The 13583-nt window shown below is 41.4% G+C and overlaps 1 protein-coding gene across 1 annotated transcript in view; it reads right to left on the bottom strand.

The window, feature by feature from the left end:
- ttll12 (tubulin tyrosine ligase-like family, member 12) overlaps nt 1-11847 on the bottom strand; it is a 69989-nt gene extending 58142 nt beyond the window's left edge. Inside the window, exons 1-4 of the mRNA XM_036577644.1 lie at nt 11649-11847; nt 10464-10639; nt 2546-2744; nt 1207-1366 (exon numbers count right to left, since the gene is read on the bottom strand). Coding sequence (XP_036433537.1) covers nt 1207-1366; nt 2546-2744; nt 10464-10639; nt 11649-11783 — 670 coding nt within the window. The 5' untranslated portion in view covers nt 11784-11847. The remainder of the gene's footprint in view (nt 1-1206; nt 1367-2545; nt 2745-10463; nt 10640-11648) is intronic.
- Nucleotides 11848-13583: the final 1736 nt, after the last annotated feature.

Genomic DNA, 13583 nt, shown 5'->3' with positions numbered 1-13583 from the left:
TACCAGTCTCTGGACTAAGCGGATTTACAATGCAACCAGTCAAAAGCTAACGCCCTTGGGGGAGTGGAACATCCTGGTACAGCTAAGATAAGATATTTTTAAAAAACACATATCATGTATGTTTGGAAATAAGGGTTCCCAAGGAAAAGTGCAAGGTTTGGAGATGATGGGAACTAAGATGGTATAGGATTTTATAAGAAGGGAGGGGTGATTGCTTCATCACCCCAAACAGGATGTAAAAATGGGTGTTCTGCGATGATCTTTGCATTGTGGTTGTCTGGGAACCATCTTGCCACTCAAGCTCAATAAAGCAGAAGGCCTTTTCCTTCCTTCCACAAGAACTCAGTGGCAGAAGTCTCTTCTTTTACTTTGCTCTTTTACACTTAGACATGTTTTTATTTTGTTAGAAGAAGTTATACTGCAGTCAGCTCTTAGGGTTATAGCATTAGAACATGCCAGAAGAACCCCTCTTCTGTCCAGGGGCCTTGGGCACAGAAGAGAGGCTCTTAGGCCCGACAAAACCCAGGCTAAATCCCAAACGACTCCGTATTCCCTAAATAGTGTGCTAGCTATGAAAGTTTAGAAATTCTAGCCTCTACAGCCAAACAGTGCATCATTTATGGAGCGTGGAGTCCCACATGACTATTTCTTGGCTATATTTTGCACTGTTGGCTGCAGGATCCAGTTGGGAGCCATTTGAGATTTGGCCCCAGCCGGAGAAGAGGAGCACCGCTGGATTAGTGCTAAATAAGACTCGCGGTGGTAATTTGGTGACCAAAAAGTACCTTCAAAGCAAAGGTGTTGCATTAAACAGCGCCATGTTATCATATGTTCATTGTTAAAAGACAAAAAGAAATGACCGCAATATACAGCGATGGGTGACCGAACTCATTCAGCGGTCCATGATTCTTGGCAACAATACCATGCTCTAAAGGAACTACAGTTCTTGGCGGAATACTTGTTTATGTCGATTTTTATTAATAATAAATTATTTTCTGAAAAATTGTGTTTTTTTTTAATCAGATTTAAGTTGGCCACCGTTTTATAAAAGCAATAAACGACCTGAGGCTGTGTGTTACTGCGATTTTATCACAGGGAAGGTAGCTTTAGGCACTCCACTTCGTGCTGTGCCTAAGGACATGGCTTATTGCTTTATTATACCTGAACCAGAAAGCATACAGATGTGATTAGTATGAGTGTGATTACCTCCATTCTCCAGGTCCTGAATGGGCCAGAGCACAGAATATGCTATCTGCTGAGGAGCATAGAAAAAAGGAGCCATACAGCAGGACGGCTGAGAGGAGTGCTGCACCTGAGAGCCAAACTCATCCATTATGTACCAGACTGGCACTTTCTCCTCCGCAGACTGCAACACACATACACAATCACTCAGAACAGAGGCGCATAAATCTTGTGGTCTAAAACAGTATATTGGAGAAAAGACAGCCGAACTCTCTGGCCATAATTAGTACACTCTCAGAAAAGATACTAAACTGTCACGGGGGCAGTAGCCCTCTTGCAACTGGGGTGGGACCCTCAAGGGTACATCTCAGTGCCTTTAGTCAGGGAACATAACTGAACGATAATCCATTGAAATGATATTTTCTAAGCTGTACTGACTCCACACACCCCGTCTCGTCTCCAGGCTTCTTATTTTACTGTTCTGTTTTAAAACATTCGGCTATGTAAAGGTACAAATACGAACCTTTCACCTGGAAAAACTTAATTATGGTTCACAATCAGACCTTAAAACCACTGTTGTACCTTTGAGGGAACATTTACACTGTTTATACCTTGATGAATGAAAAATGTACCTGCACAGAACCTTTACTTCTAACAGTGTGTATCACTATGTAACAGTGTATAATTAGTTATGCATGCATATGTTTAACAAATAGAGACTGCATGTTTATAACCCTAATATAGGAAGGGCGTATATTTAACACTCCATCACTTACTTCATTAGTGCCCCGTTGCATTTACTTATGTAACCTGTGAATGTTTATGCTTTAGGCAGAGAACCCCAAGTCTCCCTTAAGGCCTCCTGGAACGTATGCAAAATGGTATATGTGCTCATATACTGTCTAGTGGGCTCAAAAACAATGGTGGGAAATGGATAGAATGAGGGGAAACAGACGGAAGGCCTTACACTATAAGGGCTGAATGGTTATCTGAGGAAGGGGCTTGAGGCCCCACTTTAAGAATGCTGATGTCAGAAGCGGCTGGGTGAATTTAATTGGTTCAGGAGGAGACAGGAAGCCTGAGAGAGGAGTCACATGGTATAAAAACTTAGGGATGCTATGCATTAAGTGAGTCTGTACTCTGCTGACCAAGGTTCCTCATCTCTTTATGAAAATAAAGGTATTCAATCAGTTTCATCTGAATTAAATTTAGGTACTTTGCAACTACACCTCAATTCCACATTTTGATCTCTTTAACAGTTCAAATGGAGCAACTAATAAAACTAATCAAATACAAGCTCTTGGTTAATCTCTTTCAGTCTAACAACTACTGGAATAATAAGCATTGTAAGGAGTATTATTACCCCCTGTGACAGCTGATAGGTCTGATTGAACTTCCACATGTTGTCCAGCACCAGTTCCACAATGTCTGGGTCAGGAGCTTCGCCATGAAAAGACAGGCCCATTAAGCTGGCCATGCGCCCCAGCAGCCCTGGAATCTCCATCAGCTGCTGCCTGGCACTCTCCACTCGATACGTCCATGCATGGTCCACCAAATAAATACTGCAACAGAACGCAGATAAGGTTTAATCCTGCACTGCTACATGGGAGCCTCATGTGGCTCTTTCACTGCCCTGTTGTGGCTCCACAGAGTTAGATTTGTAGGTAAAAATTAAATAATCCTTCTTTGATGTAAAATGAAGCTCTGCTGATTGTTCAACACAGTTTTAACAATAAATAATCTTAAACGCTGGAGTTAATGTAGAACTGCTAATTCACCCTTTAACCCTAAAGGTTGGTGCGCAGACTGCTGGTCACCATAGCAACGCAGACAACAATCTCACCTAGCTAGTAGCTAACAAAAAGGCAAAAAGAAAGACTTAAGATGATCATCGATAATTCAGACGAATAGATTTATTTGCATTTATAATCACTCCAGCTGGTTTCCTGATACGTTTAATCTGCAACGAGAAACTGTCAAACACTAAAAAGTCGTGAAGCTGAAGTCAGTTTATTGTTCGAATTTTCCTGTTCCACTTTAAATGGTGCAGCAGTTACATTCTTAAGGTGGAACGGAAAAATTCGAACAAGAAGCTGGCGAATGAGAAGCGACCTCAGCCTCGTAAAAATCAAATGTTGAAAGATATTTTACAAGAAACTATTCTACTTTTGTTTCCTGCTGGAGATGCGAGAAAAGCGGCTATAGTTGTGCTAAAGCTTAAAGCAGAACAAAGTAAGTCTGCGTTTTCCTTAATATCAGTGTAATATTTTTAGCCTATACCAGTACATTAACACAAACTGAGACATGTTTACAGCCAAAATGTTAATATGGACAAAAAATATTGTGGCTCCCAAGGTGGTTTGATTTTTATTGAAAGGATAAAATGGCTCTTCTTCACATTTGGGTTGCCGACCTCTGACCTAAACCAAGAAACAGGTACCTCAGACAAGGCTTGGCAGAAATTGGCAGCATGGTGCAGGTATGCCAGTTAAGATAATGGAAGCAATTATTTACATATCAAAGAAAGGTGGTCTGCAGGCTTTGGGTAGTTTATCATCACTGCAGATAATGATAAAGTTGAAACACAAACTTAACTGGAGCCCACAGTCCTTGTGTGAATATGCTTTATGTCACTTACAGGCTACTGATTATGATTATTACATGTAGCCTCTATGCAAATAAAAGCCAGTTATGCAGCAAACAGAAAGATAGCCTAAGGTTAATTAAACCAACTGCATTCCTACATAATTATAGAAGTGGGTGATCTGGCACGACTGTAATGATGTAAAGATGCTTCGATACGTTTTCATGATATTTATTTTTTTCCAACATCTGTTAAGTCTGAACAGGCATAGTAGTGTCACATTAAAAAATACTATGATGAAATACCCTAAAAAAAAAATTGAAACTATGGTTACAATGATTTGTATTCAACAATTTACATACTGTGCTGCACTAAATACAATTAAACGGGACTCATTCCGCTGCCTTCGTAAAGAAATGTAGCGAACAATGGCCGGAATTTCAACTCCAGCTGAGTGTTTACCCAAAGTTAAGGGCCTTCTGGCTCCAGCAAGACTGGTTGGAGGTTACAACCGGATCAAGAACCAGCACCCCTCTCCCTTCACCCAGCAGAAAAACAGGACACTTCCTCTGGAATGTGGCAGATGCCTCTCCAAAGTACTATTACAACTTTTTATCTTAAGTAACAGAAAGTACATTTCTAAGGTGTTTGTCCCCTCCAAACTGCAACCATTCGTTAGAACTCTTTTTAACTAAACTAGACATACCAAAACGGAATTTGTACGACTTTGGACGGCAAAATTCCAACTTTCTAAATTCCCTAGGGATCTCAAGCATGGACCCACAGCACCCCCAAGGGGTGAAACCACAAATTACCACATCACCACCATAAGGACTTGTGCTTATAAGAAGCCAGAAACTTTGTGCTTTGTTTGCTTGATTATCGATGTTTCTAAGATCTGTAAGTAATACTACTTGTGGTATTAATCTTGTTGTTGGGTAGTACCTAAATATTACCGGTATCTTTTTCTATTGTTACGTGCTAGAAATACGTAGAGTATAACTTTGATAACAGTCAGACCCAACCATTTAATTGCTATGAGTTTAGACCATTGACCAAGATGTATCCTGAATGTGGTTTTCTTTTCTTTTCTTCCTTTGTTCCTTTCCTTTTATTGTTGAGTTTAGTTTTTTCATGCATTGGGTCATGTTCAGAGATGATAGGCAAATAGTACCTGTGTTCTTTGACATGTATTGTGTATCAGGTAACAAGAGTTAAACTCTCTCTTAGAAACATGCCTGAATATCCTAGTTGTTCATTCCTTGATTTTGAAAGTTAAACCAATTTGATGATATAGAAATGCTTCTTTTTCTTTGTTTAAACTAGCTGAAACAAAGGAGGCAGTGATTCTGGGGAAGGCATTCCTAAAATCATGCACAACCAATCAGAGTTGGAAACAATGAGTAGCTAGCAACCTTAGGTGAGGAGAACCTATCAGCACTCTGGCACCACCTCCAAAGGGAAGGGCCTCCAGCCGAGCAAAACCAGTGTAGGAAGTTCCTGCGTTCGCAATAAAAGTTTCTAAGTTTGTGCCAGCGTAGGTCAGAAAGACAGGTCAGAAGTATTAGGACGCTAAATTTTCAGATCTGAAACCTTTGTTTGTTTTGTAACTTGCCTGTTTGTCTACACACCTTAAGATTGAACCACCCTCAGAGAAGGAAGGTGGATGTTTCTTGTCTGGCCCGGGAGGATATATCCATAACTTTCGATTCTGCTAAAGAGAGGTAGTTAGTTAAATTGGTACCACCAGCCTCAGAACCCTGATTGCAACCTGAACCTCGCCAGCGGAGTGGGAGCGGTTCAGACGCCACGGAGACCCAGCATCGCACCCAGAGCCACGCACTGATCTGTGAACAGATCGACCCTCGAAAGGCCGCCCAAGCTCCACCGTCAGACGGCCACGAGACGCCTCCGCCCAATCACTGACGGAAAGGCGCGTGCCCGCACGGAGATGCAGCATCCACGGCCAGCGAGAAGAGGAACCACCGCGTGAGCTCCAGCCTTCGATCGAGTCTGTCCTGAGACGACCCCTCCTGAAGTCAGCCCCCGACTCCAACGTAAGCTGGTTCCATCAATTTGCAGTCAGGGCCCTGACGCCAATTTATTTAATAAGAGAACTTTTATAGGTACATCCAGCCATATAGTTCTTCCCGTCCAGGCTTAGGTTAATTCTCTAGAGGCTCTCCCAAGCAACTCCCCAAACCACACTGCCTCATACCATTTAGCCGTGAATCACTCTAACTCACTCGAGCTATTTTGTCTTTCATTACTATCACTTTGTTTTGTTTTGTTTTCTGGTTTTATTTTCTATTGTTTATCATTGAATGTAGTCCAAAAGTAGTTTGATATTTAGCCAATAAATTCCCTTTTCTGAAGCATCCTTGGTGCGAGCGTTTCTCTCTCTTGCCCTGGTCTGTAGACTTCAAATAAATCCGGGTTACCTCACACCCTCACATACGGTTCTAGCAATAATAATATTAAAAATTGCAAAACCCGTTACAGAAACATGAAGTGTTTTTCAAATACTGACCATATTTTGATATACTCTGAAAAGTAAACTGCGATGTAATTATTACAACTGCAATAAATACTGTCATCCTGCTCAGCTCCACTTAATTACATACAATGACAAGGAACCTGACCATCTAAACCACACAAAAGCATTCACCCGCAACATCTCCTTGGAAACAATCACTGGCCATAAGATTTCATCCATTATCATGCTCCAACTGTCATCCTCTACCCCATTCATTATTGGTCACTTTCCAACCACAGGATCACTGCTGAGCAGTAATTATTCATGTGGCGTTACACTGTAGCATCGGCTGGAGTCCAGGATGGTTCACCTCTTTCCCTTCTCAAACACACCCACTAAACTTGGAGCTTCAGGGAGGCTACTAACCACAACTATCATAAAAGACTTATGAGCATCTTAACCCTTCTGTGACCAGCTAATGACCTTCCTCATGCCTCAATGTCAAAAGAAGAACAGGAGATCCTGCAGAAGCTGCGGTGTAAACCTTAAAGCGAAGGTAGTACGTCCACTGGTTTGCTATCTAACAGTGACAGGCAGCCTTTTAATATGCAAACAGCCAATGAGAGGGAAGTGAGATTACATGGTAGGTAAGTGACCCCAGCCAAGTGTAAACAATGGTTATTTGATGTTATTATTTATGTTTTATATCACTGCTGTCGGAACAAAACCTCGTATCTCCACTTTTGCTGTTTTTCAGTTTTTGACATAATTTGAAAATGCCTCTTGCTCTTTATATTGTGTGTAAATTTAATGATGAATGGACCAAAATAAATGGCTGAAAATGACGTGGAAAAAGGTCTGGTTCCATTGACGTACATTAAAAGTAAAATAAGTTTTCTCCTTCTACTGCAAAGTTCTCATGTTTGAGGTTTGAGGTTTTGTTCTGACAGCAGTGATATACACATCTGTGCACAGTGCACAAACTTAACGTATAAAAAAGGAGAACCTCTGTGGAGTACAGTTAAATCACAACAATAGCTTTGTAATCTGTGCTCCTTTAAACCTGATGTATAAAAAAAACTACAAAAAAATTTTTACTTAGAGGCTAAACTTGAGTATCATCCTCTACAAGATCTGATGGCTTTTCAGTTACTTTCAGTGTGGTGTACAATAAGGGGGGGGGGGGTTGTTCTCTCCAAGACCCCTCTTAGGTGGTCCTAAATTTACTCCCACAGACAAGACCAGTGACGTGACAAAATAGTGCCTTATTTTTTTGAGAATCGCTGGAGGAGTCATCTATGACCGAGGCTGGAAAGATACGATGGTCCTGATGAGTAAAGACTGCTGCTCTGAGCATGTGCCCCCTGACAAATAACCTCTGTTGACCTAGTCAGGCGTTTTTGAAGCAGGTAAATGGCCATAATATGCTGGACTCCAGCCTTGGTGACCCCTGATAACCCCTCTATTGACGTTTTGTTTGTGAGCGCGGCAACTCTTTTAGGCAAAACATTTTTTTTTTTAGGTAGGCGCTGTGGCTGAAAATCAAAGGACCCTCCTCCTGGTACTGCTTGGAACATTCCAGCTCCCCCTTGCAATCCCCAAACCTGCTGCTTGTTGTATTAGTTAGGTTCTAGTTTCTGTTCTCTGTAGTTTTCAAGTGTATTTATTCCTGACTTTGTTTGCTGATGACTGTTTGATGGATTTGCTGCAAGCTTTTCTTGTGACTCCGGCCTCTCAAAACCAGAACTACTTCTCGACAACTGACATTCAACTGAAATTTAATTGAAAGAAAACAATCTTTGACAATTAATTCATTAAAAGGTAGTTAAAACTACAGTTTTATTGAAGATGAAATGATACAGAACACTGCTAACTTGGCTAATTTTAGGAACAAATGCTGAAAGAGTTGCCTGATGAGCAGAACCGGCTGATCTGACTCATAGAAAAGAGCCGGAATGTATTCCTACGTATTCACCAATTCATGGTATTCGATTACGTCATTAAGAAGACTACATCACCATGTTGGTAGGCGAGCTGTAACTCACTGTTCTCAAACAGAGCACATCTGCTCACAGTTACTGCAGCTGCAACCGTGCAGGTGGATAAAAAGCAAGCAAAACAGACCAGAATGACCACGAAAAAAGATGAAATGACATGTAGATGCTTTACATGCAGTCTCCAGAAAACGCTATGAGGTTGGTGGACTAAATCCATATAACTTGCGTTTTTCCAGAGTTTAGAAAATTCCAGTGTGATATTTTATAACAACTAATAAAAGTGGCTACCAAAACTGCCAAGGCTCTTAATAATCTCATACATATCAAGCTCAAGTCAGCTTCTTTTCTGAGCTTTCTGTTCGAGCTTAAATGGTGCTGCAGTTACACTGAGCTCCCTTAAATGTACACATTGGTTAATATACTTAAAAATTAGATTTAAGCAGTTTTTTAAAAAGGGTTTCACTGCCTTTGCTGGATCAGTTATGGCTTTGTTATCTCATGACAAACTGCCAAAGCACTGCTGAATGAACTTGATGTTGTCTACTAAAATGATAGCAGTGCAACAGTGACGTCATCGGAATACTATTAATACACCCCTCATGTAGAGCAGTGTTTCTCAGCCCTGGTCCCACAGGCCGACTGCCCTGCACACTTTACTGCTTTCCCTGCTTTAACACAGCCACTTTAAATCAACAATGGGCTGTTAATGAGCTGATTAGCTGGATCAGGTGTGTTGGGAGCTGGGAAAACACAAACACTTCCCACTTTAAACTTAAACTGACCAACAAACCTCCCTTACAGTGTTACAGTTTAACTCCTCCTGTAATATAATGTTTTTGCACTACTGTACAAGTAATCTTCACAACTGTTTGTATCACTCTGTAATGTTCTGTATATAATAGTTTTTATAGTATATTTTACAGCACATCTACTTGACCTGCATATGTAGAGACATCATCTCAATATGTACATCTCCTGAGCTCCCTCCACATATTGCTTCTTTATTATTCTTTATTCTATTTTCTATTTATTGTATTTTTAACTTTTTCCTTAGTTCAGTACTTGCTAATAGTCTTCGTGCTGGGTGGTCTATTTATTATTAGTGACATAATTTGAAAATGCCTGTTGCCCTTTGAATTGTGAGTAATTTCATGATGAATGGGCCAAAAGAAACGGCCCAAAATGACTTTAAAAAAATTCTGGTTCCATTGACTTACAGGAGGGTGGTCACTCTCCGCTACACATCAATGGAGCCGAAGCGGAGAGAGACAGCAGTGTGAAGTTTCTCGGTGTACAGCTCACTGATGACCTCACCTGGTCCATCCACACCAACACTATTGTGAGATCTGCCCGTCAGCGTCTCTTCTTCCTGCGTAGGCTCAGGAAGTTTGGTCTGCCTCCTCAGATCCTCTCCAGCTTCTACAGATGCACCATAGAGAGCATCCTCACGGGCTGCATCACTGTCTGGTACAGCAGCTGCACCACCTGTGACTGTAAAGCCCTTAAAGGAGTGGTGAGGACGGCAGAAGCCATCATAGGCAACAAACTACCAGCCTTACAGGACATTTATCAGTCCCACTGCCTCAGGAAAATCAAAAAGATCAGGTCAGACAGCGTCACCCAGCACACGGCCTGTTCACCATCCTGCTATCAGGTGGGAGATTCAGCAGCATACAGGCCAGAACAACCCAGTTAATGAACAGTTTCTACCCACAGGCTGTCAGGCTTCTGAACAAGCTGTGAAGCTGTGGGTCCTTCCCCAACTACCATTTCACTCGGTCACTTAGTCAGTATTATTATTATTATTATTATTATTATTTGTTCACTACGTAGAGTGATTACCTGAGACTCACCACAAGCACTGTAATGCATGAATGTCCTGACATGTTGTGAAAATGACAAATGAACTAGAATCTTGACTTACATTAAAAGTAAAGTAGGTTTTTTCCTTCTCCTGTAAAGTTATCATTTCAGAGATATGAGGTTTTGTTTCGACAACAAGGTTTTGTTTTGACTCACCAAGACAAATTCCTTGTATGTGTAACATGCTCGTCAAAATAAAGCGATTCTGACTGTAAGAAGTGCAGGGCAGTGGGCCTCCAGGACCAGAGCTGAGAAACACTGATATAAAGTTTGTAGGCTGGGATTGTGAGCGGGATCCAGCGGCCCCTGTAGTAAGAAAGCGCACAGCACTACTGGAAAAACGGCGCTCTGCTGCCCTCACCTGGCCGGATCACACGCCTGCAAGCCGCTTTCCCGAGTCACTATCACTTTACAGGAAACTTCAGCTGCAGGGTTGGAGCTGCTCTGTACATTCTCATCTTCCACACCCTCCTCTTCATCATCCCCCTCTTCTTCTTCCACTCGCATGATTCCAAAGACTTCCCCCGCATCAAACACCTGAAATACACACACAGCAGCCACGTACAGGTTCATACACAGAGGTCAACAGCCATAATTTAGACACGTGACTATTAATATGTATACACCCATCAGGCATAACATGATGACCACCTCCTTGTTTCTATGTTCACTGTCCATTTTATCAGCTCCACTTACTATATAGGTGCACTTTGTAGTTCTACAGTTACAGACTGTAGTCCATCTGTTTCTCTGATACTTTGTTAGCCCCCTTTTACCCTGTTCTTCAGTGGTCAGGACCCCCATGGACCACCACAGAGCAGGTCCTATTTGGGTGGTGGATCATTCTCAGCACTGCAGTAACACTGACGTGGTGGTGGTGTGTTAGTGTGTGTTGCGCTGGTCTGAGTGGATCAGACACAGCAGTGCTGCTGGAGTTTTTAAACACCTCAGTGTCACTGCTGGACTGAGAATAGTCCACCAACCAAAAATATCCAGCCTACAGCGTCCTGTGACCACTGATGAAGGACTAGAGGATGACCAACACAAACTGTGCAGCAGCAGATGAGCTATCGTCTCTGACTTTACATCTACAAGGTGGACTGACCGTCTAATTCTCAGTCCAGCAGTGACACTGAGGTGTCACTGCTCAAGTAGCACTGCTGTGTCTGATCCACTCAGACCAGCACAACACACACTAACACACCACCACCACATCAGTGTTACTGCAGTGCTGAGAATGATACACCACCCAAATAGTACCTGCTCTGTGAGGGTCCAGGGGGTCCTGACCACTGAAGAACAGGGTAAAAGGGGGCTAACAAAGTATGCAGAGAAACAGATGGACTACAGTCTGTAACTGTAGAACTACAAAGTGCACCTATATAGTAAGTGGAGCTGATAAAATGGACAATGAGCGTAGAAACGAGGAGGTGGTCGTAATGTTATGCCTGGTCAGTGTTTATAATGTTGGTGCGTGTTGAGGAAGGCGCGTTTACTGAGCTGTCACTCTGCGGTGACTCAGTCAGTCTAAACACTCTGAATGTACCTCATTGGTGAGTTTATAGTGGAGGGTCTTCCAGTACAGTGGGGGGATTCCGGCCGCCTTCAGAGCAGGAGTGTGCAGAGCCAGGAAGGCTTTATACAGCTCGTCCTCTCCTCCGTTAATGAAGCCATTCTCCATGTTCAGCCTCCACACTGCAGCCCACAACACACGTGTAGAACCCGGGCCCCGCGGTGCATGATGGGAACTCGGCTTAAAGGGACGGTACACGGCCAGATACAACAACTGGAATCGACTGTAGTCCAGGGGCCAAATTTATAAACCAATCACAGATTTTATTTCAAAACTCATACAGAAAACTGATAAATTGCCATATATGGGCTAATAGCGTAAAGTGTCAGGCATATATTTTCAATTATGTACATATCATATCCTGCATATATGTCTGATAGGTGGGTGAATACATATGTGCATAATATATAGAACATACATACATGTGTGATACATGGTTGAATCCACCCTGTTTCAATTTATTTCATATTTTAATGATTTTAATGTTCAGCTTATAATGTGCACATTTTCAGTTTCGTCATGTAAGTATTAGACTACATTTCACTGCATTAGAAAATATGTGGAAGAAAGAAAGATGCATAAGAACCTTATTCAGCATGAAGAATAGCATATATAAATAGTTCATGCCATTAATGTGTGTTAAATAAAATGGATTGTTTACTATGATATATACTATATACTAAATATGTATGTATGTGTGTGTGTATATATATATATATACATCGCTGCTGACGGAACAAAACCTTGTATCTTCATTTTTCCTGTTTTTTAGTTTTTTTTTACTTAATTTGAAAATACCAGTGGCCCTTTGCAATGTGGGCAAATCTCATGATGAATGGACCAAAACAAACAGCCCAAAATTGCTTGGAAAAATGTCTTACATTAAAAGTATAGTAGGTTTTTCCCTTCTCCTGTAAAGATACCATTTTGGAGATTTTCTTCCGACAACAGCTACATATAAAATCCAAAAAAGTTGGATATAAAGAAAATTTATATATGCTAATATATGTTATATATTCAGCAGAATTCCCTTTTAATTACAAGTGAATAAGCATTTCCAGTTCAGGTAGTGAAGATGGTGGGTTTTGAGCTACACAGTGCCTGAAAGAAAACTTCAGGATGGGTTAAGACAACATTTATTATCCAACAGAATGAAACATTCAAGGGGAATTCCACCAATTTTTCAGAATCTCTGCATAATTAAATGCTTAAGATGGACCCACTTCTTTCTGAATGAGTGCAGGTCAATTACATCGAAAAGAAACTGAACTACATAGAGCACTGACCAACATGACCAGAGAGAGAGTCAAACCCAGTGGGAAAGCTAATCAGAATCTCCATTTCAGCTGCAGGCTGGACATTTTCCAGACAGTAAAACCTGCATGAGTTGGTGTTCAGTGAGAGGAGCTGCAGCTCACTAATCTGTGAGTTTATGTTCTTACACTGTGTGAATTTACTAAATGTCAGTTTGAAAGTTTATGAGGACCTACTGCTAATTTGCTCTACAAGGTCACTTCCACAGCTAGCTTGTTTAATCAAACTTTCTCTTTATTTTAGTCCATTTTGATGTGTGAACACTCCACTCGTACTCAGGTCCTCACCAAAAACTGAACCTTGAACTGGTGACCACTTCAAACTTCAGTCACCAAACATGCCTTGACCAACTGACTATGTGGGGGTTAATGGGAAACTGTGCAATTGGCATTGTGTTATGACAAAACACACACATATAAATTGGTGAAGACACCAAATATTGTCTTATATGTTCATAGAATTTATTTTATTTGTTTCTTGTCCTGTTGCAGCTTCTGGAAGTGTTTCCCAAATCATTTCCCGCAGCACCACTACACAGATACCAGAGATACCCGGAAGAATACATGGAAAACTAGATTGCACCACATCAAGACA

This window comes from Colossoma macropomum, unplaced genomic scaffold (assembly GCF_904425465.1).
Source record: "Colossoma macropomum unplaced genomic scaffold, Colossoma_macropomum, whole genome shotgun sequence".
Classification (NCBI taxonomy): domain Eukaryota; kingdom Metazoa; phylum Chordata; class Actinopteri; order Characiformes; family Serrasalmidae; genus Colossoma; species Colossoma macropomum.
This window is presented reverse-complemented; position numbering and strand designations above follow the sequence as displayed.